This window comes from Dermacentor variabilis, chromosome 11 (assembly GCF_050947875.1).
Source record: "Dermacentor variabilis isolate Ectoservices chromosome 11, ASM5094787v1, whole genome shotgun sequence".
NCBI classification, from domain to species: domain Eukaryota; kingdom Metazoa; phylum Arthropoda; class Arachnida; order Ixodida; family Ixodidae; genus Dermacentor; species Dermacentor variabilis.
Window position 1 is genome coordinate 113,160,272 of NC_134578.1, and position 23,751 is coordinate 113,184,022.

General features: G+C 47.2%; 1 protein-coding gene and 15 non-coding genes across 16 annotated transcripts in view; all 16 read right to left on the reverse strand.

Annotated features, from left to right (window-relative positions):
• Nucleotides 1-12,513, reverse strand: part of LOC142563434 (uncharacterized) — a 36,707-nt gene extending 24,194 nt beyond the window's left edge. The window contains exon 1 of the mRNA XM_075673989.1: nucleotides 11,650-12,513. Coding sequence (XP_075530104.1) covers nucleotides 11,650-12,513 — 864 coding nt within the window. The remainder of the gene's footprint in view (nucleotides 1-11,649) is intronic.
• Nucleotides 160-231, reverse strand: TRNAG-UCC (transfer RNA glycine (anticodon UCC)). The gene has a single exon. It is a non-coding gene; the product is annotated as a tRNA-Gly (tRNA).
• On the reverse strand, nucleotides 862-933 carry TRNAG-UCC (transfer RNA glycine (anticodon UCC)). The gene has a single exon. It is a non-coding gene; the product is annotated as a tRNA-Gly (tRNA).
• On the reverse strand, nucleotides 2,617-2,688 carry TRNAG-UCC (transfer RNA glycine (anticodon UCC)). The gene has a single exon. It is a non-coding gene; the product is annotated as a tRNA-Gly (tRNA).
• TRNAG-UCC (transfer RNA glycine (anticodon UCC)) lies at nucleotides 3,319-3,390 on the reverse strand. Its single transcript has one exon. It is a non-coding gene; the product is annotated as a tRNA-Gly (tRNA).
• Nucleotides 3,670-3,741, reverse strand: TRNAG-UCC (transfer RNA glycine (anticodon UCC)). The gene has a single exon. It is a non-coding gene; the product is annotated as a tRNA-Gly (tRNA).
• On the reverse strand, nucleotides 5,776-5,847 carry TRNAG-UCC (transfer RNA glycine (anticodon UCC)). The gene has a single exon. It is a non-coding gene; the product is annotated as a tRNA-Gly (tRNA).
• On the reverse strand, nucleotides 6,829-6,900 carry TRNAG-UCC (transfer RNA glycine (anticodon UCC)). Its single transcript has one exon. It is a non-coding gene; the product is annotated as a tRNA-Gly (tRNA).
• Nucleotides 7,531-7,602, reverse strand: TRNAG-UCC (transfer RNA glycine (anticodon UCC)). The gene has a single exon. It is a non-coding gene; the product is annotated as a tRNA-Gly (tRNA).
• Nucleotides 12,514-12,847: 334 nt separating the features above from the next.
• Nucleotides 12,848-12,919, reverse strand: TRNAG-UCC (transfer RNA glycine (anticodon UCC)). The gene has a single exon. It is a non-coding gene; the product is annotated as a tRNA-Gly (tRNA).
• A 279-nt stretch (nucleotides 12,920-13,198) lies between these two features.
• Nucleotides 13,199-13,270, reverse strand: TRNAG-UCC (transfer RNA glycine (anticodon UCC)). Its single transcript has one exon. It is a non-coding gene; the product is annotated as a tRNA-Gly (tRNA).
• A 279-nt stretch (nucleotides 13,271-13,549) lies between these two features.
• TRNAG-UCC (transfer RNA glycine (anticodon UCC)) lies at nucleotides 13,550-13,621 on the reverse strand. Its single transcript has one exon. It is a non-coding gene; the product is annotated as a tRNA-Gly (tRNA).
• Nucleotides 13,622-13,900: 279 nt separating this feature from the next.
• On the reverse strand, nucleotides 13,901-13,972 carry TRNAG-UCC (transfer RNA glycine (anticodon UCC)). The gene has a single exon. It is a non-coding gene; the product is annotated as a tRNA-Gly (tRNA).
• Nucleotides 13,973-14,251: 279 nt separating this feature from the next.
• Nucleotides 14,252-14,323, reverse strand: TRNAG-UCC (transfer RNA glycine (anticodon UCC)). The gene has a single exon. It is a non-coding gene; the product is annotated as a tRNA-Gly (tRNA).
• A 279-nt stretch (nucleotides 14,324-14,602) lies between these two features.
• On the reverse strand, nucleotides 14,603-14,674 carry TRNAG-UCC (transfer RNA glycine (anticodon UCC)). Its single transcript has one exon. It is a non-coding gene; the product is annotated as a tRNA-Gly (tRNA).
• A 279-nt stretch (nucleotides 14,675-14,953) lies between these two features.
• On the reverse strand, nucleotides 14,954-15,025 carry TRNAG-UCC (transfer RNA glycine (anticodon UCC)). The gene has a single exon. It is a non-coding gene; the product is annotated as a tRNA-Gly (tRNA).
• Nucleotides 15,026-23,751: the final 8,726 nt, after the last annotated feature.

Genomic DNA, 23,751 nt, shown 5'->3' on the forward strand with positions numbered 1-23,751 from the left:
TTCGCACCATGGTTATCTAGAAGTGTATTGCTTTTTTCTCCTTTTCCACGATAGAACACCACGCTCAATACGAATAAAAGTGAAGGTCGATTTCACACATGCCACTGATAGTATCTAGAGATACGGGGAGCTGACGTGTGGGTATGTGCAAAAAATATTTGCGTCGGCCGGGAATCGAACCCGGGACAACTGCTTGGAAGGCAGCTATGCTAACCACTATACCACCGACGCGTGTTTCCAGTTGTTCCAAGCAGTCCTACTTCAGTTGTTAATTGCAACAAGAGTGTCAACACAGCCGGAATAAAATGATGCACAATGCACGGAATGCATTAATTAGCCAAATGCAGCGCCTTCGCAACATGGTTATCAAGCAGTGTATTGCTTTTTTCTCCTTTTCCACGATAGAACACCACGCTTAATTCGAATATAAGGGAAGGTCGATTTCACACATGCCACTGATAATATCTAGAGATACGGGGAGCTGACGTGTGGGCATGTGCAAAAAATTTTTGCGTGGGCCGGGAATCGAACCCGGGTCAACTGCTTGGAAGGCAGCTATGCTAACCACTATACCTGCGACGCGTGTTTCCAGTTGTTCCAAGCAGTCCTACTTCAGTTGTTAATTGCAACAAGAGTGTCAACACAGCCGGAATAAAATGATGCACAATGCACGGAATGCATTAATTAGCCAAATGCAGCGCCTTCGCAACATGGTTATCTAGCAGTGTATCGCTTTTTTCTCCTTTTCCACGATACAACACCACGCTTTATAGGAATAAAAGTAAAGGTCGATTTCACACATGCCACTGATAATATCTAGAGATACGGGAAGCTGACGTGTGGGCATGTGCACAATATATTTGCGTCGGCCGGGAATCGAACCCGGGTCAACTGCTTGGAAGGCAGCTATGCTAACCACTATACCACCGACCCGTGTTTCCAGTTGTTCCAAGCAGTCCTACTTCAGTTGTTAATTGCAACAAGAGTGTCAACACAGCCGGAATAAAATGACGCCAAATGCTCGGAATGCATCTATTAGCCAGATGCAGTGCCTTCGCAACATGGTAATCTAGCACTGTATTTCTTTTTTCTCCTTTTCCACGATAGAACGCCGCGCCTAATGCGAATAAAAGTGAACGTCGATTTCACACATGCCACTGATAATATCTAGAGATACGGGGAGCTGACGTGTGGGCATGTGCACAAAATATTTGCGTCGGCCGGGAATCGAACCCGGGTCAACTGCTTGGAAGGCAGCTATGCTAACCACTATACCTGCGACGCGTGTTTCCAGTTGTTCCAAGCAGTCCTACTTCAGTTGTTAATTGCAACAAGAGTGTCAACACAGCCGGAATAAAATGACGCCAAATGCTCGGAATGCATCTATTAGCCAGATGCAGTGCCTTCGCAACATGGTAATCTAGCACTGTATTTCTTTTTTCTCCTTTTCCACGATAGAACGCCGCGCCTAATGCGAATAAAAGTGAACGTCGATTTCACACATGCCACTGATAATATCTAGAGATACGGGGAGCTGACGTGTGGGCATGTGCACAAAATATTTGCGTAAGCCGGGAATCGAACCCGGGTCAACTGCTTGGAAGGCAGCTATGCTAACCACTATACCACCGACTCGTGTTTCCAGTTGTTCCAAGCAGTCCTACTTCAGTTATTAATTGCAACAAGAGTGTCAACACAGCAGGAATATAATGATGCACAATGCACGGAATGCATTAATTAGCCAAATGCAGTGCCTTCGCAACATGGTAATCTAGCACTGTATTTCTTTTTTCTCCTTTTCCACGATAGAACACCACGCTTAATACGAATAAAAGTAAAGGTCGATTTCACACATGCCACTGATAATATCTAGAGATACGGGAAGCTGACGTGTGGGCATGTGCACAAAATATTTGCGTCGGCCGGGAATCGAACCCGGGTCAACTGCTTGTAAGGCAGCAATGCTAACCACTATACCTGCGACGCGAGTTTCCAGTTGTTCCAAGCAGTCCTACTTCAGTTGTTAATTGCAACAAGAGTGTCAACACAGCCGGAATAAAATGATGCACAGTGCACGGAATGCATTAATTAGCCAAATGCAGCGCCTTCGCAACATGGTAATCTAGCAGTGTATTGCTTTTTTCTCCTTTTCCACGATAGAACACCACGCTTAATACGAATAAAAGTAAAGGTCGATTTCACACATGCCACTGATAATATCTAGAGATACGGGGAGCTGACGTGTGGGCATGTGCACAAGATATTTGCGTCGGCCGGGAATCGAACCCGGGTCAACTGCTTGGAAGGCAGCTATGCTAACCACTATACCTGCGACGCGTGTTTCCAGTTGTTCCAAGCAGTCCTACTTCAGTTTTTAATTGCAACAAGAGTGTCAACACAGCCGGAATAAAATGATGCACAATGCACGGAATGCATTAATTAGCCAAATGCAGCGCCTTCGCAACATGGTAATCTAGCATTGTATTGCTTTTTTCTCCTTTTCCACGATAGAACACCACGCTTAATACGAATACAAGTAAAGGTCGATTTCACACATGCCACTGATAATATCTAGAGATACGGGGAGCTGACGTGTGGGCATGTGCACAAAATATTTGCGTCGGCCGGGAATCGAACCCGGGTCAACTGCTTGGAAGGCAGCTATGCTAACCACTATACCACCGACGCGTGTTTCCAGTTGTTCCAAGCAGTCCTACTTCAGTTGTTAATTGCAACAAGAGTGTCAACACAGCCGGAATAAAATGACGCCGAATGCTCGGAATGCATCTATTAGCCAGATGCAGTGCCTTCGCAACATGGTAATCTAGCAGTGTATTGCTTTTTTCTCCTTTTCCACGATAGAACGCCGCGCCTAATGCGAATAAAAGTGAACGTCGATTTCACACATGCCGCTGATAATATCTAGACAAACGGGGAGCTGACCTGTGGGCATGTGCACAAAATATTTGTGTCGGCCGGGAATCGAATCCGGGTCAACTGCTTGGAAGGCAGCTATGCTAACCGCTATACCACCGACGCGTGTTTCCAGTTGTTCCAAGCAGTCCTACTTCAGTTATTAATTGCAACAAGAGTGTCAACACAGCAGGAATATAATGAAGCACAATGCACGGAATGCATCTATTAGCCAGATGCAGTGCCTTCGCAACATGGTAATCTAGCACTGTATTTCTTTTTTCACCTTTTCCACGATAGAACACCAGTCTTAATACGAATAAAAGTGAAGGTCGATTTCACACATGCCACTGATAATATCTAGAGATACGGGGAGCTGACGTGTGGGCATGTGCACAAAATATTTGCGTCGGCCGGGAATCGAACCCGCGTCAACTGCTTGGAAGGCAGCTATGCTAACCACTATACCACCGACGCGTGTTTCCGGTTGTTCCAAGCAGTCCTATTTCAGTTGTTAATTGCAACAAGAGTGTCAACACAGCCGGAATAAAATGATGCACAATGCACGGAATGCATTAATTAGCCAAATGCAGCGCCTTCGCACCATGGTTATCTAGCAGTGTATTGCTTTTTTCTCCTTTTCCACGATAGAACACCACGCTTAATACGAATAAAAGTGAAGGTCGATTTCACACATGCCACTGAGAGTATCTAGAGATACGGGGAGCTGACGTGTGGGTATGTGCAAAAAATATTTGCGTCGGCCGGGAATCGAACCCGGGTCAACTGCTTGGAAGGCAGCTATGCTAACCACTATACCACCGACGCGTGTTTCCAGTTGTTCCAAGCAGTCCTACTTCAGTTGTTAATTGCAACAAGAGTGTCAACACAGCCGGAATAAAATGATGCACAATGCACGGAATGCATTAATTAGCCAAATGCAGCGCCTTCGCAACATGGTTATCTAGCAGTGTATTGCTTTTTTCTCCTTTTCCACGATAGAACACCACGCTTAATTCGAATATAAGGGAAGGTCGATTTCACACATGCCACTGATAATATCTAGAGATACGGGGAGCTGACGTGTGGGCATGTGCAAAAAATTTTTGCGTGGGCCGGGAATCGAACCCGGGTCAACTGCTTGGAAGGCAGCTATGCTAACCACTATACCTGCGACGCGTGTTTCCAGTTGTTCCAAGCAGTCCTACTTCAGTTGTTAATTGCAACAAGAGTGTCAACACAGCCGGAATAAAATGATGCACAATGCACGGAATGCATTAATTAGCCAAATGCAGCGCCTTCGCAACATGGTTATCTAGCAGTGTATCGCTTTTTTCTCCTTTTCCACGATACAACACCACGCTTTATAGGAATAAAAGTAAAGGTCGATTTCACACATGCCACTGATAATATCTAGAGATACGGGAAGCTGACGTGTGGGCATGTGCACAAAATATTTGCGTCGGCCGGGAATCGAACCCGGGTCAACTGCTTGGAAGGCAGCTATGCTAACCACTATACCACCGACTCGTGTTTCCAGTTGTTCCAAGCAGTCCTACTTCAGTTATTAATTGCAACAAGAGTGTCAACACAGCAGGAATATAATGATGCACAATGCACGGAATGCATTAATTAGCCAAATGCAGTGCCTTCGCAACATGGTAATCTAGCACTGTATTTCTTTTTTCTCCTTTTCCACGATAGAACACCACGCTTAATACGAATAAAAGTAAAGGTCGATTTCACACATGCCACTGATAATATCTAAAGATACGGGAAGCTGACGTGTGGGCATGTGCACAAAATATTTGCGTCGGCCGGGAATCGAACCCGGGTCAACTGCTTGTAAGGCAGCAATGCTAACCACTATACCTGCGACGCGAGTTTCCAGTTGTTCCAAGCAGTCCTACTTCAGTTGTTAATTGCAACAAGAGTGTCAACACAGCCGGAATAAAATGATGCACAGTGCACGGAATGCATTAATTAGCCAAATGCAGCGCCTTCGCAACATGGTAATCTAGCAGTGTATTGCTTTTTTCTCCTTTTCCACGATAGAACACCACGCTTAATACGAATAAAAGTAAAGGTCGATTTCACACATGCCACTGATAATATCTAGAGATACGGGGAGCTGACGTGTGGGCATGTGCACAAGATATTTGCGTCGGCCGGGAATCGAACCCGGGTCAACTGCTTGGAAGGCAGCTATGCTAACCACTATACCTGCGACGCGTGTTTCCAGTTGTTCCAAGCAGTCCTACTTCAGTTGTTAATTGCAACAAGAGTGTCAACACAGCCGGAATAAAATGATGCACAATGCACGGAATGCATTAATTAGCCAAATGCCGCGCCTTCGCAACATGGTAATCTAGCATTGTATTGCTTTTTTCTCCTTTTCCACGATAGAACGCCGCGCCTAATGCAAATAAAAGTGAACGTCGATTTCACACATGCCGCTGATAATATCTAGACAAACGGGGAGCTGACCTGTGGGCATGTGCACAAAATATTTGTGTCGGCCGGGAATCGAATCCGGGTCAACTGCTTGGAAGGCAGCTATGCTAACCACTATACCACCGACGCGTGTTTCCAGTTGTTCCAAGCAGTCCTACTTCAGTTATTAATTGCAACAAGAGTGTCAACACAGCAGGAATATAATGAAGCACAATGCACGGAATGCATCTATTAGCCAGATGCAGTGCCTTCGCAACATGGTAATCTAGCACTGTATTTCTTTTTTCACCTTTTCCACGATAGAACACCACTCTTAATACGAATAAAAGTGAAGGTCGATTTCACACATGCCACTGATAATATCTAGAGATACGGGGAGCTGACGTGTGGGCATGTGCACAAAATATTTGCGTCGGCCGGGAATCGAACCCGCGTCAACTGCTTGGAAGGCAGCTATGCTAACCACTATACCACCGACGCGTGTTTCCGGTTGTTCCAAGCAGTCCTATTTCAGTTGGTAATTGCAATAAGAGTGTCAACACAGCCGGAATAAAATGATGCACAATGCACGGAATGCATTAATTAGCCAAATGCAGCGCCTTCGCACCATGGTTATCTAGCAGTGTATTGCTTTTTTCTCCTTTTCCACGATAGAACACCACGCTTAATACGAATAAAAGTGAAGGTCGATTTCACACATGCCACTGAGAGTATCTAGAGATACGGGGAGCTGACGTGTGGGTATGTGCAAAAAATATTTGGGTCGGCCGGGAATCGAACCCGGGTCAACTGCTTGGAAGGCAGCTATGCTAACCACTATACCACCGACGCGTGTTTCCAGTTGTTCCAAGCAGTCCTACTTCAGTTGTTAATTGCAACAAGAGTGTCAACACAGCCGGAATAAAATGATGCACAATGCACGGAATGCATTAATTAGCCAAATGCAGCGCCTTCGCAACATGGTTATCTAGCAGTGTATTGCTTTTTTCTCCTTTTCCACGATAGAACACCACGCTTAATTCGAATATAAGGGAAGGTCGATTTCACACATGCCACTGATAATATCTAGAGATACGGGGAGCTGACGTGTGGGCATGTGCAAAAAATTTTTGCGTGGGCCGGGAATCGAACCCGGGTCAACTGCTTGGAAGGCAGCTATGCTAACCACTATACCTGCGACGCGTGTTTCCAGTTGTTCCAAGCAGTCCTACTTCAGTTGTTAATTGCAACAAGAGTGTCAACACAGCCGGAATAAAATGATGCACAATGCACGGAATGCATTAATTAGCCAAATGCAGCGCCTTCGCAACATGGTTATCTAGCAGTGTATCGCTTTTTTCTCCTTTTCCACGATACAACACCACGCTTTATAGGAATAAAAGTAAAGGTCGATTTCACACATGCCACTGATAATATCTAGAGATACGGGAAGCTGACGTGTGGGCATGTGCACAAAATATTTGCGTCGGCCGGGAATCGAACCCGGGTCAACTGCTTGGAAGGCAGCTATGCTAACCACTATACCACCGACGCGTGTTTCCAGTTGTTCCAAGCAGTCCTACTTCAGTTGTTAATTGCAACAAGAGTGTCAACACAGCCGGAATAAAATGACGCCAAATGCTCGGAATGCATCTATTAGCCAGATGCAGTGCCTTCGCAACATGGTAATCTAGCACTGTATTTCTTTTTTCTCCTTTTCCACGATAGAACGCCGCGCCTAATGCGAATAAAAGTGAACGTCGATTTCACACATGCCACTGATAATATCTAGAGATACGGGGAGCTGACGTGTGGGCATGTGCACAAAATATTTGCGTCGGCCGGGAATCGAATCCGGGTCAACTGCTTGTAAGGCAGCAATGCTAACCACTATACCACCGACTCGTGTTTCCAGTTGTTCCAAGCAGTCCTACTTCAGTTGTTAATTGCAACAAGAGTGTCAACACAGCCGGAATAAAATGACGCCAAATGCTCGGAATGCATCTATTAGCCAGATGCAGTGCCTTCGCAACATGGTAATCTAGCACTGTATTTCTTTTTTCTCCTTTTCCACGATAGAACACCACGCTTAATACGAATAAAAGTGAAGGTCGATTTCACACATGCCACTGATAATATCTAGAGATACGGGGAGCTGACGTGTGGGCATGTGCACAAAATATTTGCGTCGGCCGGGAATCGAACCCGGGTCAACTGCTTGGAAGGCAGCTATGCTAACCACTATACCACCGACGCTTCTTTTTTTTTTCTTTATTGCCTGCTTAGACATTAACACACAAAAAAAAACAAATCCATATACACAGTGCACCCACATCACATCAGGTGGGATGGTCGCTAAAATTTCTTGAGGCACACCAGCTCATCAAGGATGCTAACCCAGTCTGGGGTTTCGCTTTGTGCACGATACACTTCTCGTAATAGTGACATACTTTCAATGAAGTTCTCTCGCGTAGAGCACACATTCACATCAGCATGACGTACAGCCATTCTTGTTTTCCACAAACTGTGGAGACCCAGCAACATGAACATGTCGAACGGTGGCCCGTCATCGCTTTCAACTGGAAGGAACCGAATTCCATAGGGGTTTATGGGGAGTTCTTTTTTAAGAGTGCGCTGCAAGATGTCCCAGTGAAAGACAGCGTCCCAACACTCAATGAAGGCGTGTTCAATTGTTTCAGGCTTTTTACACAGCCGGCAATCGGTAGTCCAGGGTACGAATATTCCTTTCTGTTCTAGCCATACTTTAACGGGGAGGGTGTTCGTGTGTAGGTGGAAAAAGAAAGTTTTCGCAGCAGGTCTTACAGGCATCCTTTTGACTCGTTTCAGCACATCTTTTCCTGGGCCTCCACAATAAACACTCCTATACAGTGGGATAGGTAACATACTGTCAACTAAATCTGCGTACAGTTTCTTTCTTCTCACTGAGCACAAGTACTCCAGCGAAAAACGTGCGCAGAGTATTCTAAAAGATGCAACGACTTCACGATAGTACCCAGTCGCTCTAGTGATAGCACTAGATGTGGACACAACAAATTCAGGCAGTTCTGTTGCCATTTTCGCCTGAATGACCGTACGGAGGAAAACATTTCTTTCATCTCGCAGGAAGATGAACCGCGATACGATCTGTCTAATGAACAAGTGTGAGAGCCCAAGGCCCCCATTTCGAACTGTGCGAAAAAGATTTGTTCGACTGGATCGCTCCCAAGTGGAGTTCCAGATGAAGGTAGCAAACACTCGATGCATTTTTTGAACGTTTACACGGGACATGAACATTACTTGCAGTATGTACCAAACTTTGGCAATTAAAAATATATTGCAAGCTGAAGCACGTGCAAACACTGACAATCCCCGGCCCTGCCATCCTTTTATCTTTTCTTTCATTGATTCTATTTGGCCGGTCCACAACTGTGTCGAGTCCCGATAGTGCTCAAGGGGCACTCCTAGATACAGTGGAGGCACTGTAGTCCACTGCATACCGGCGAATTTTGTGGGTGTCGCGTCCCAGCTTCCATGCCATATCCCAACACTTTTTTCGAAGTTTATCTGGGCACCAGTGTACCTACAAAAGGATCTTGCAAGGCGGACAGCCTCGACCACGCTTTCCCTGTCTTCACAAAAGACGGCGACGTCATCTGCATAAGCTAGCATTTTAACTTCTGCGGCGTGCAGCCTAAAACCACGAATGTTTTCATTCCGTATGACTGCCATACAAAAGGGTTCGAGGTACAGGGCAAAAAGCAAGGGAGACAAGGGACAGCCTTGCCGTACAGACGAGCGGAGTGGCACCCGCGAACTAAGACACTTATTAACTATAAGCTGCATGTAACAGTCTTCATAAGCCATTTTAACGCCATCTACAATGACGCTCCCAACATTACAGTACTGCAGTATAGCGAAAAGCACCTCATGTGACACCCGGTCGAACGCCTTCGCAAGGTCTAGCTGCAACATGGCCACCCGACCCCCAATGGCATCGCAACATTCAAGCACATTCCTTGCAATGTGGGTGTTCGTGAAAATGGTGCGGCCTTTAATGCCACACGTCTGGTGTGGCCCTACAAGCTGCTGAATCACGCTTTGAAATCGTCGAGCCAGTACTTTCATAAATATTTTGTAATCTGTGTTGGTCAGACTTATCGGTCTGTATGAACTTACTGAAAGGAGCTTTTCCCGTTCATCGGTTTTCGGAATTAATACTGTGTGCGAAGTCTGGAATGAGGGTGGTACTTTTTTAAATTCATACGCCTCTGAGAGTAGTCGGTGCAATATACACGCAAACTCCTGACTGAATGCCTTGTAAAAAGCGGCGCCTAGGCCGTCCGGCCCTGGCGATTTGCCTGATGGCAGTTCTTCTATCGCCCTTTCAATCTCGGACACAGCTATTGGTCTCTCAAGACATTCTCTAACGTCGTCATCCAACCTTGGCATCTCGCTCATGAATTCACTCTCGAAGGCCAGTCCAGAAGGAGTCACATTGCCGAACAATTCGCGATAGTGTTCCACAAAAGCTTTCTCAATCGACGAAGCGTCTGACGTCACCTCGTTTTGAAGACGTATCTGTTGGATCTCATTTCTTGACGCGTGACGCTTTTCATCGCTCATTGCCCGTTTGTTTGGTATCTCACCCATCCATAGGCGCTCGCTTCTAGCGCGTATAACTGCTGCTTTGTATCGCTCGGCGTCGATAACTTCAAGCTCGTGTCTTACTTTCTTTACGTTTTCAGCTAATAGATCGTGACCCGCATTTTGTGCGCTTGACAGATATTCTAGCTGTCTTTGCAGCTCTCTTTGTTTCTGTAATTTATCGTGCTGAAGGCTGCTTCCTCTTTCTATTGCAATGAACTTAACTTGAATCTTAAATTCCTCCCATGTGGCAGTAAAATATTCACCCTCATTTGTCATCAACTCTGTTATCTTTTCCTTAACTCTGCGCACAAATGGTTCATCATCAAGCAGCTTTTCGTTGAATTTCCACATGTTCCAGTTGAATCGTGTTCTTTTAACTTTTTCCCCAATCGAGAAGCTTACCAGGCTATGGTCCGTGAACGATTGCGGTGCGACGTTATAACTATTACAAAGGGTGATCAAGTCGTCAGAAACATACACTCTGTCCAGCCTTGCTCGGCTATTTCGCTGAATGTGCGTGTACTGCGGAATCATACCATCAGTGAGGACTAGGCCCACATCTTCTAAGTTGTGGTCTTCAATTAGTCTGCTCAAAAGGAGAGCACTTTTATCGCGAACCCTTTCCCTTTTTAGTCGGTCTTCCGGAGAACACACACAGTTAAAATCACCAAGTAATATGACAAAGCGATCACATTTTAGATATTGCTCGATACATTCAAAAAACAAAAATCGATCATTCACATTGTTTGGCGCATAAACGCATACGAGCCGCCACAAATCGTGGGAAAAAGAAAAATCTACAATAAGCAAGCGGCCAGTTTCAGAAACAGTTACACTTTCTTCAATAATACCAGCACTCTTCCGTATTAACAACGCACATCCGCCTGATGTGCCATTCGCATGGCACACGCACACATTGTAATGCGCCGTGAAAGGCGTCACCATGCGATCGGTCTGCTCTTGGGTTTCGACCTTAGTTTCTTGTAAGGCAACTACATCGAGTTCCTTCTCCATACACAAGCGGCTAAGTTGATACTGCCTCCTTCGCGCTCCAAGGCCACGGACATTTAACGTGGCAACTCTCAGTGCTCTCTCTAGTTTCACCGCCATTTATCTGCAAAAGCAAGCCGATCGCACGGTGTCGCTGAAGAACAAGCGATCCAGACACACTGTAGAAAAATTTGCATGCATAACTTTTGCACTGAAAACCGCTCGATCCACACGCGTACCTTTAGAGCGTACGCGAAGCCCGATTTCAAAAAGGACGCCATCTCTTCACGACGTTAGTCCGGGCGCCCCAGTAGGCGCCGAGTCCTACTTAGGCGGTTTTGCCGCCGGCCGTCTGTCCGGCGGGATGTTTGGCTTCGGGCGCACGGGCACACGACGACCCGCCTGCGCTTTTGGCGGCGGCTCGTCTTTGGCCCCGTTGTCAAGGTTGCCGTCCAGGCTGCCGTCCAGGTTGCCGGTCGAGTCCCTCGCTCTTTTCATAGCCACATTGCTTGCACTCGATTCTTCGACGTCCATCAAGGGAGTTGCCGGTCCGTGCTCCGTGGCGGCCTCCTCGGCAGTGGCGGATTTTGCGGCCGATTCTTCTTTGGCTCCTTCGTCGCATGCCCTTTGCACTGCATCTTTCGGGCTCGTAGGCAGCACATTTACCACCTTCGTGGCTTTAGCAGCCGGCACATAAGGTGTTGCAACTATGTCCGCCGGTGGTACTAGCACGCGGGAAGCCTCATCAACGTCAGCCTCATCCATTAACAGGTCAGCCACGTCCTCTCGAAGCGCAGGTCCTGCGACGGATGCGTAAGTCTTAACACATTCCGTATCCTGGTGGCCGTAGCGACGGCATACTGCACATTTCGGGACGCGGCCGTCACGTCGGACATGTCCGGTGTTTCGGCACTTCAGGCAAAGGGGTGCTCTGCCCGGTACCACAACTAGGGTCTGCTCACCAGCTACACGAAGTTGATGGGGCAGGTCTTCTACGGTCATACCCGTCTTCAGAACCAGGGACACCGCCCGTGTCGACGATGCTTTATCTTGAACTCCTTGAACACGCCACTTTTCATGGAAAACGTCCGTGACCTTTCCGAACGGTAACAGGGCTGTCCGTATATCCTCGTCCGACACGTTATGGAGCATCCAATGCAACTTCAGCCGCATGGCCTGATTGGCAGGATCAACGACAATGCACCGATGTTCATTCACCTTGAGGTTCTTGGCGCTTGAGAGTTTTTTCACGCCTTCGTCGCTCTTGAAAGTAACCGCCCAAACGTGGCTCATCTGATACGCCCCTAGGGCGATGACATCGGCAAGTAGGCCTAAGCTAGCCAACGCATCTCGGAAATGTTCCACACGATACGGCCTGGCACGCACATCCGCATGCAGAAAAACTGTATTTAAAACTATCCGACCTGTCGGCAATTGAGGCAGCAAAACTTGGTATTCCGGGTCTTCTGAGGCAAAACTCCTGGTACCGCGGCCCTGCTGGGCCGCTGAAGCCGCTCCTACGGAGCTCATGATCGGCACGTCCGCTCGCTAGCGCGGCAGAAAGCCCTCACTATACCACCGACGCGTGTTTCCAGTTGTTCCAAGCAGTCCTACTTCAGTTGTTAATTGCAACAAGAGTGTCAACACAGCCGGAATAAAATGACGCCAAATGCACGGAATGCATTAATTAGCCAAATGCAGTGCCTTCGCAACATGGTAATCTAGCACTGTATTTCTTTTTTCTCCTTTTCCACGATAGAACACCACGCTTAATACGAATAAAAGTAAAGGTCGATTTCACACATGCCACTGATAATATCTAGAGATACGGGGAGCTGACGTGTGGGCATGTGCACAAGATATTTGCGTCGGCCGGGAATCGAACCCGGGTCAACTGCTTGGAAGGCAGCTATGCTAACCACTATACCACCGACGCGTGTTTCCGGTTGTTCCAAGCAGTCCTACTTCAGTTGTTAATTGCAACAAGAGTGTCAACACAGCCGGAATAAAATGATGCACAATGCACGGAATGCATTAATTAGCCAAATGCAGCGCCTTCGCAACATGGTTATCTAGCAGTGTATTGCTTTTTTCTCCTTTTCCACGATAGAACACCACGCTTAATTCGAATAAAAGGGAAGGTCGATTTCACACATGCCACTGATAATATCTAGAGATACGGGGAGCTGACGTGTGGGCATGTGCACAAAATATTTGCGTCGGCCGGGAATCGAACCCGGGTCAACTGCTTGGAAGGCAGCTATGCTAACCACTATACCACCGACGCGTGTTTCCAGTTGTTCCAAGCAGTCCTACTTCAGTTGTTAATTGCAACAAGAGTGTCAACACAGCCGGAATAAAATGACGCCAAATGCACGGAATGCATTAATTAGCCAAATGCAGTGCCTTCGCAACATGGTAATCTAGCACTGTATTTCTTTTTTCTCCTTTTCCACGATAGAACACCACGCTTAATACGAATAAAAGTAAAGGTCGATTTCACACATGCCACTGATAATATCTAGAGATACGGGGAGCTGACGTGTGGGCATGTGCACAAGATATTTGCGTCGGCCGGGAATCGAACCCGGGTCAACTGCTTGGAAGGCAGCTATGCTAACCACTATACCACCGACGCGTGTTTCCGGTTGTTCCAAGCAGTCCTACTTCAGTTGTTAATTGCAACAAGAGTGTCAACACAGCCGGAACAAAATGATGCACAATGCACGGAATGCATTTATTAGCCAAATGCAGCGCCTTCGCAACATGGTTATCTAGCAGTGTATTGCTTTTTTCTCCTTTTCCACGATAGAACACCACGCTTAATTCGAATAAAAGGGAAGGTCGATTTCACACATGCCACTGATAATATCTAGAGATACGGGGAGCTGACGTGTGGGCATGTGCACAAAATATTTGCGTCGGCCGGGAATCGAACCCGGGTCAACTGCTTGGAAGGCAGCTATGCTAACCACTATACCACCGACGCGTGTTTCCAGTTGTTCCAAGCAGTTCTACTTCAGTTGTTAATTGCAACAAGAGTGTCAACACAGCCGGAATAAAATGATGCACAATGCACGGAATGCATTAATTAGCCAAATGCAGTGCCTTCGCAACATGGTAATCTAGCACTGTATTTCTTTTTTCTCCTTTTCCACGATAGAACGCCGCGCCTAATGCGAATAAAAGTGAACGTCGATTTCACACATGCCACTGATCATATCAAGACAAACGGGGAGCTGACCTGTGGGCATGTGCACAAAATATTTGTGTCGGCCGGGAATCGAACCCGGGTCAACTGCTTGGAAGGCAGCTATGCTAACCACTATACCACCGACGCGTGTTTCCAGTTGTTCCAAGCAGTCCTACTTCAGTTGTTAATTGCAACAAGAGTTTCAACACAGCCGGAATAAAATGATGCACAATGCACGGAATGCATTATTTAGCCAAATGCAGCGCCTTCGCAACATGGTAATCTAGCACTGTATTTCTTTTTTCACCTTTTCCACGATAGAACACCACTCTTAATACGAATAAAAGTGAAGGTCGATTTCACACATGCCACTGATAATATCTAGAGATACGGGGAGCTGACGTGTGGGCATGTGCACAAAATATTTGCGTCGGCCGGGAATCGAACCCGGGTCAACTGCTTGGAAGGCAGCTATGCTAACCACTATACCACCGACGCGTGTTTCCAGTTGTTCCAAGCAGTCCTACTTCAGTTGTTAATTGCAACAAGAGTGTCAACACAGCCGGAATAAAATGACGCCAAATGCTCGGAGTGCATCTATTAGCCAGATGCAGTGCCTTCGCAACATGGTAATCTAGCACTGTATTTCTTTTTTCCCCTTTTCCACGATAGAACACCACTCTGAATACGAATAAAAGTGAAGGTCGATTTCACACATGCCACTGATAATATCTAGAGATACGGGGAGCTGACGTGTGGGCATGTGCACAAAATATTTGCGTCGGCCGGGAATCGAACCCGGGTCAACTGCTTGGAAGGCAGCTATGCTAACCACTATACCACCGACGCTTTTTTTTTCTTTATTGCCAGTCCTCGACATAACACAACACAAATTCCTAAATGATATAAACAAGGACCAAAGAAGCAAAAAGGGATGAATACACGAACGGAACAAGGAACAGTAATATTTACATTCGCTGCCGTCCGCTACTGTGGCACGACGTTGTTGGATTAAAATTCCTTTAGTGCTGTAAGGGGTTCAACCCTCGCCAGCCACTCAGGAACAGGCTGTTGCATCTTGATCACTTCCACATACCGTTGCATGGATTCACAAAAGTACAGACGCGCCGGTCGGGCATCCGGGTCACAATGGTAACCCGCCATTCTTGCGCGCCATAAACTGTGGAGGCCCGTAAGCATGATCAGGTCGTACGGAAACCTTCGTCGTCATATACTGGCAGAAACCTGATTCCGTGGGGATCTATAGGTAGCTCCTTTTTTAGAGTCCTTTGTAGCACGTCCCAGAAAAAGACCCCTTCCCAACAGTGGATGAAGACGTGATCTATGCTTTCTGTTTTTTTACATATAAGGCAGTGGGTTCCCCATGGCATGTAGAACCCACGTTGTTCAAGGAAGATTTTAACAGGCACAGTACCAGTGTGTAATTTAAAAAAGAACGATTTAGTGGCTGGTTGAACTGGCATCTTCTTTACCCTTTTCAATACATCTAGGCCTGGGCCTCCACTGTACGGGGCTCTGTACATAGGTACCAGCAAAACACTGTCACATAAATCACGATATAACTTTTTCCGTTTTACACTCCACAAATATGCACTCGAAAAACGAACACGCAAAAAGGAAACACTCTGAACTATTTCCCGAAAGAAACCACGGACTGGTCCTGGCATTATTTCCGTACCTACAACGAATTCGGGAAGTGATCTGGACAGCCTCATTTGGATCACCGTGCGCAGAAATGGGTCGTTTGTATCTCGAAAGAAGGAGAATCTATTCACCAGTTGACGCAAGAAGAGGTGCGCCAACCCCAGACCACCATCCTTCACGCGCCGGAAGAGATTGTCTCGGCTACATCGCTCCCAGCTTGATGCCCACACGAATACAGCGAACACGCGGTGCAGTTTCTGCACATTAATACGAGAGCACTGTAGTACCTGCATTACGTACCAGATCTTTGTCACGAGAAACATGTTGCACGCTGTAGCTCTCGCGAATATTGACAAGTAACAGGCGTTCCATCGGTCGGCTTTTTCTTTTAGTTGTTTTGTCCGCTCCTTCCAGTACTCGCTACTGTCCTTGTAGGCATCAAGGGGTGCTCCAAGGTACTTAACTGGCGTCGTGACCCAGTTTACCTTCGAAAAGTGGTCTGGTGGAGACGCCCATCTTCCATGCCAAAACCCCAAACATTTCTGCCAGTTAACGTAGCTGTTAGTGACGTTACCAAACTTTTTGACGATATTAACAGTATTCAATACACTTTGTTTGTCCTTACAGCACACAGCCACATCGTCAGCGTATGCCAGTAGCTTCACTTCTGCTGATTGAAGACTAAACCCCTTAATACATTCATTTTCAATGATGGCCAGACATAGCGTTTCTATGTAGACACAAAACAGGAGTGGACTGAGTGGACAACCCTGGCGAACGGAGCGCTTCACGTTAATGGGGGCCCCCAACATCTGATTAATTATAAGTCTGGTATAGCAGCTCCGGTACGCCATGGTCACCCCTTCAGTGATTATGTGGCCAAAATTAACGTGTTCAAGGACGGTAAGCAATATGTCGTGAGAAACACAATCAAACGCCTTCTCCAAGTCTAGCTGGAGGATGGCTACTGCGTCGCACATGGCGTCGCAACACTCCAGCACACACTTCATTTTATGGATGTTAGTGAAAATGGTTCTTCCACGAATACCACACGTCTGGTGTGGGCCGACTACTTCCTGAATAACTGACTGGACCCGTCGTGCCAACACCTTCATCAATATTTTGTAGTCACAGTTAGTGAGCGCTATGGGTCTGTAGGAGGAAAGTTGCTTGAGCTTTTCGGTCTCTTCTGTTTTCGGTATTAGTACTGTATGGGACTGGCCAAAGGATGGTGGAAGTATTTTCACTTCATATGCTTCATTGAAAACTGCTGTTAAGATAGGAGCTAGGTGGCTTTTGAACGATTTGAACCATGCGGCACAAAGACCGTCTGGACCTGGCGACTTCCCAGGATTCAGGTCTTCGATGGCTTTCATCACTTCATGTTCTGTTAATGGTCGTTCTAAGGTTTCTTTAACCTCACTCGACAGCTGTGGGATTCGTTGCAAAAATAATTTCTTGAAATCGTGCATGTTGACAGGCCTGAATGTAAAAAGTTCTTTGTAATGCTCAAAGAAAGCACGCCCTATATTATTGTTATCCGTTAATACCACCCCTTCATATTCGATAGCCTCAATCTGCTTACGTCTCGAGTGCTTTTTTTCTAACCCCAGTGCTCTTTTCGTTGGCGTTTCCCCGCATGATAGCCTTTCTGCTCTGGCGCGCACTAGCGCACCTCGGAAGCGATCTTCGTCGAATACCTCGAGCTTCTTCTTAACGGCGCGCATATCTTGTTGATAGGCGCCAGGTTGCATGCATTCAAGCTTCGCAAATTTTTCTAGCAATGTTGTTAAATCCTTTTCTCTGGCCTTTTGTTCATATCGCAGTACGCTACTTCTTTCGATTGCCTTCAATTTAATGCTTTGCTTCAGCAACTCCCATTCCTCACCAAATTTCGTAGGACTGTCTGTTCCAAAAGAATTCAGAGCAGCCACTACATTTTCGTTAAAAGTTTCATCCCGTAACAGCTCTGCATTCAATTTCCACAGTTCCCAGACGAACTTGTTTCGTTCTTTCTTCCTGGCCACCGTGCATTTTACCAGGCAGTGGTCAGAATATGATATGGCCGTAAATGTGTAGCACTGGCATTTTTCAACTAAATCATATGAAAGATAGATACGGTCTAAGCGTGCGTGACTTGTGCCCTGAAAGTGAGTGTAGCTTACGTCTCCGTGACCGCGAAAACATTCTGCGATATCTTCTAATTCGAATTCGTGTGTGATCTGCGCCAGGATATCACTACTTCTGTCACAAACCACGCGACGCGTAGACCTATCCTCAGCTTTCAATACGCAGTTGAAGTCGCCTACACAGGCTATCATTTTTTGCACATGTAAATGATGCTTTAAACTCAAAAAGAAATTTGCCCTCTCTTGCACAGTATTAGGCGCATAAATGCAAAACACGCGCCATTGGACATTACAATAGCTGAAGTCACAAAAGACAAGTCGACCAGAAGTACAGGAGAAGTAACCATCTATAACAAGACCAGGGAGCTTCCTCACGAACAGCACACACCCGGCCGAATTCCCTAAGGCGTGGCTCACTACCGTATAGTAGTTATACGTGAACCTTTGCACCATGCTCCCGGTCTCCTACTCGCCGTCTACCTTGGTTTCTTGCACGGCTAAAACGTCGAGGTCGTGGTCCACTAGTAGTCTGTAAACCTGACTCTGTTTCCTTTTGGCGGCCAGACCTCGAACGTTTAGCGTGCCGAGGCTAAGCGACGGGTTGGTAGCCATTATTGGTGAAAACCGGAGGGGAGAAGGCCCGGAGCATGGTGCTCACCTTAACGTCTAGCTGACCGCTAGGCGCCTCCGTGGCCATCCGGCGGCCGTCGCCCGGGTTCCTCTTTGGTCGGCTTCGGGGTAAGCCTACGGTCAGTCTCCAGGTTCGGCTTAGGCTTGAGGGTGGAGCGCCTTCCAGGTAGCGTCTTAGCGGGTGGTGCCTCGGAGTCACCGCCGGCCTTTCCGTCGACTTTCTCCTCGTGCTGCAGGGATCTCTTGACCGGTGCCGAGACGGATTCGACGCGGGCGCTAGCAGAGGTCGCGTTGTCGTCCGCCTCTGCCTGCGTTGCATCCGTAGCTGGCTGGTGGCTCTCATTTTCTTGCGGGGCCGTCTTCACGCTCTCGACTGTAGCTGCTGGTTCTTTGGGGGGAGGGATATTCCTTCCTCCTTCGGGTTGCTTGGTCGTCGCGCCGGTTTCTGCCGCCACTTTGCTGTTTCCAGCTCCCGTGGCCGCTTCCTCCGCCTCGGTCACGTCCATTACATGGTCTAACGTCGACGGCTCGCTCTCCGCCGAACCCGCGGCTACTGCGTATGAACGCACACAGTCCGCGTCGTTGTGTCCAAAACGCCTGCACCGCGAGCAACGGGGAACCTTGCATTCACGACGAACGTGGCCAGAGCCCCGGCAGCGCAGGCACTGCATGGGACGTCCTGGGGCTACCACCAGCGCAAGCTCGCCGGCGACGCGGATCTGGTGGGGCAGGTCGTCGACTTTCATTCCTGCCTTCAGCTGCAGCAGCACTGCTCGGGTCGTCGAGCCCTTGTCGGAAACGCCATCCACTCGCCAGCGCTCCCGGGTCACTTCCGTCACCTTGCCGAAGGAGGCCAGCGCGGTCTTGACGTCTTCGTCGTCCACCCCATGCAGAAGCCAGTGGATACGAAGCTTCACCTGTTGTTCCTTGGGGTCGATGACCAGGCAGCGACGCCCCTTCACCTGCAGCTCCTTCAGGGCCGCCACCTTTTCGGCAGCCTCGGCTGTCTTCATCGTCATCGCCCATACATGGTTTATTTGGTATGCTCCAAGGGCGACGACGCCAGAGAGCATACCAACAGCTTGAAGCGCGTCTCGAAAATCTTCTACACGAAACGGGCGAACACGAGCGTCGCCGTGCAAAAAAACTGTGTTCAAAACAATACGTCCTGTAGGTAGGCGAGGCAAAATTATTTGGTAATCTTTATCTTCTTCCGTCGAAAGCCTGTTGCCGCGGCTATAAGCCGCATATGCCGCTCCATTGGAGCCCATGATCCCGCGATCCGTTCAGCTCGGGAGCCGGAAGCAGAATGTATACCACCGACGCGTGTTTCCAGTTGTTCCAAGCAGTCCTACTTCAGTTGTTAATTGCAACAAGAGTGTCAACACAGCCGGAATAAAATGATGCACAATGCACGGAATGCATTAATTAGCCAAATGCAGCGCCTTCGCAACATGGTTATCTAGCAGTGTATTGCTTTTTTCTCCTTTTCCACGATAGAACACCACGCTTAATACGAATAAAAGTGAAGGTCGATTTCACACATGCCACTGATAATATCTAGAGATACGGGGAGCTGACGTGTGGGCATGTGCACAAAATATTTGCGTCGGCCGGGAATCGAACCCGGGTCAACTGCTTGGATGGCAGCTATGCTAACCACTATACCACCGACTCTTTTATTTATTTATTGCCGGTCTTCGACATTACTCAGACGGTACAGTTAGCACACACTTGTGTATCACAAATTCCAACCGTTGGAGGAGGAAAAAAAAAACGGAAGGTGCGTAAGGAAAGAAACCGCACAATAAAGCCGTCTGTCCATATTGGACTGGCTTTGTCGTACTAAAATTCCTTCATGGCTGTCAGGGGTTCTAGCCTCGACAGCCAATCCGGTACACATTCTTGTATTTTATGGATTTCAATAAATCGCGACATACATTCCTTGAAGTAAGCACGAGCTGGCCTAGCATCAGGATCGCAATGGTACCCTGCCATACGAGCCCGCCATATACAGTGTAGAGCATTTAACATAACAAAGTCATAGGGAACCCCGTCGTCATCTTTAATGGCCAGATACCTGATACCTTGGGGGTCCACCGGCAGCTCTTTCTTCAGGGTTCGCTTTAAGACGTCCCAGAAGAAAACTGCCGCCCAGCAATGTAGGAAAACGTGATCTATATTTTCGGGCTTCTTGCATATCAAGCAGTGCGACCCCCAAGGTACGAGACAACCCCGTTCCTCCACAAACGTCTTCACGGAGAGCGTTCCTGTGTGTAGCTTAAAGAAGAAGGTCTTTACCCCTGGTGGCACCTGCATCTGTTTTACTCTTTTAAGTACATGCTGTCCTGGCGCTCCACTGTATATGGCTCTGTATAAGGGCACTGGGAAAACAATGTCGCATACATCTCTATACAATGTTTTCCTTTTCACATCACAAAGGTTATCATTTGTAAAACGAACAGAAAGGAAGCGTACACTGTCAACAACTTCCTTGAAATAACCACGCAGAGTTCCAGTCAAATTTGCCGTGCTAACAACATGTGCCGGCAAAGCGTTACTCAACCTTAGCTGACATACGGCGCGCAGAAAAGGATCGCGAACATCGCGAAAAAACAAAAATCGGTTTACAACTTGACGAACAAAAAGATGCGCCAGGCCCACACCCCCATCCTTCACTCTTCTGAACAAATTTGTTCGGCTGCACCTTTCCCATGTTGATCCCCAGATGAAAACTGCGAACACTCTGTGCAGCCTTTGCACATTTACTCTAGAACAATACAGCGTTTGCAAGACGTAATATAACTTAGTAATAAAAAACACGTTACAAATTGTCGCTCTTGCAAAAATGGACAGGTTAGTACTTTTCCATTTGTCTACTTTTTCTTTCAGTTCCTTGGTTTGGTTCCTCCAGTATTCGTCGCTGCTATTATACCTGTCGAGGGGAACACCCAGATACCTGGTCGGAGTTTTCACCCAGTTCACGTTCGCGAAATAGTCGGGTGCAGAAAACCAGTCCCCGTGCCACAGGCCTAGCGATTTGCCCCAGTTTACTCTGCTACCCGTTACGGCGCAGAAATGTTGTACTACAGATATGGTTTCCGTTACACTTGGTTTGTCAGTGCAACACACTGCAATGTCATCTGCATATGCGAGCAACTTCACTTCGGTCGCTGCCAATCTGAAACCACGTATTCCGTCATTTTCATTAATTGCTACGCACATTGCTTCTACGTAGATAGCAAATAATAGCGGACTGAGGGGGCAGCCTTGGCGCACTGAACGCCTGATGTTAATGGGGGCCCCCAGAGACTTGTTAACAATTAATCTTGTTGTGCAGTTCTGGTACGCCAAGGCCACGCCCTCAGTGATGATGGAACCGACATTAACATGATCTAAGATGGCAAACAAAATAACGTGAGCGACACAATCGAACGCTTTCTCTAGGTCGAGCTGAAGTACTGCAACACGGCCACCGATGACGTCACAGCACTCGAGCACACATCGCATCTTATGGATGTTTGAAAAAATAGATCGCCCTTTGATGCCACAAGTTTGATGGTCTGCGACTATTTCCTTGATGACGCCTTGAAGCCTGCTAGCTAATACCTTCATAAATATTTTATAATCGACGTTTGTTAGTGAAATCGGTCTGTAGGATGACACAAATCTGAGTTTGTCTATTTGATCGCTCTTCGGTATTAGAATGGTGTGCGTTTTTCCAAAGGAAGGTGGTAATGATTTCTTTTCGTATGCGTCATTAAATACATGCGCAAGCAAAGGCGCCAGCTCTCTTTTAAAAGCTTTATATAGACCCGCGCTGAGTCCATCAGGTCCCGGTGATTTACCCAAGTTCAAATCGTCGATTGCCTTTTCGACTTCTCTCTCCCTTATTTTTTCCTCTAATCGCTTTTTTACGTCATCGCTCAAACGTGGCATGCGATGCAGAAAACCTGCTTTAAAACCCTCAACATTCGCTTCCTGAAATGCGAAGAGCGAGTGATAGTACTCAAAGAAGGCGCGCTGAATGCTATTACTGTCTTCAACGACATTCCCATTGATTAAAATCTGCTCGACATGGTTTCTTCGTCCATACGCCTTCTCAAGACCCAGCGCCCTTTTAGTGGGCGTCTCCCCTGCCGCTAGTGCATCCGCTCGTGCTCGCACGATGGCTCCTTGATAGCGTTCCTTGTCAAACAGTTCAAGTTTTTCTTTGACGTTTCGCACATCGTCTTTGTACGCACCAGGCTCTTTGCACTCAAGCGTTAGCAGCTGCCCAAGCAGTGTTCTGAAACCCTTTTCTTTCATTTCCTTCTCGAATTTTTTACAACTAGATCTTTCTATTGCTTTCATTTTAATCTTTTCTTTAAAACATTCCCACTTCTCGATGATTGTTCCCGCAGCATCACATTGAACTTCATTAATCGCATCCCGTACTACCTGTAAAAAGGGCTGGTCATTTAGTAACAAGGCATTCAGTTTCCACATATCCCACTTAAATGCATGTCGCTTTTTCATTATACCTACGTTACATTTCACAAGGCAGTGATCTGAAAACGACACTGGTACTACACAGTAACCGTGGCATCTTGGAATCATATCCAATGAAATGTACATTCGGTCCAAACGCGCATGGCTGCTGCCCTGAAAACGTGTAAAAGTCACTTGACGCCCCCCTTCCAGACATTCATAAACTTCATCGAGTTCATTTTCATTAATTATATTTGATAACACTTCACTGCTTCGGTCACGCACACCTGCATTATTGACTCTGTCTCCAGCACTCAACACACAATTAAAGTCCCCTAACATCATCACGCGCATATTACAACAATTATATCGTGAAAGGTTCGAAAAAAAACGGGCGCGCTCATCTACTGAATTCGGCGCATATACGCATATGATGCGGAACTCTGAATCACCCATAACAATATCACAAAGAACAATCCTTCCTGACTGACACGAAAAAATGCTCTGAATCTGCAGTCCAGGCAGCTTCTTCACAAGAAGAACGCACCCTCCAGCCGTGCCTACAGCATGGCTAACCACCGCAAAATACCTAGTCGTGAAACGTCGCACCATGCTCCCGGTCTCCTCCTCTCCTTCAACCTTAGTTTCCTGGACGGCTAGTACGTCTATGTCGCGGTCAGT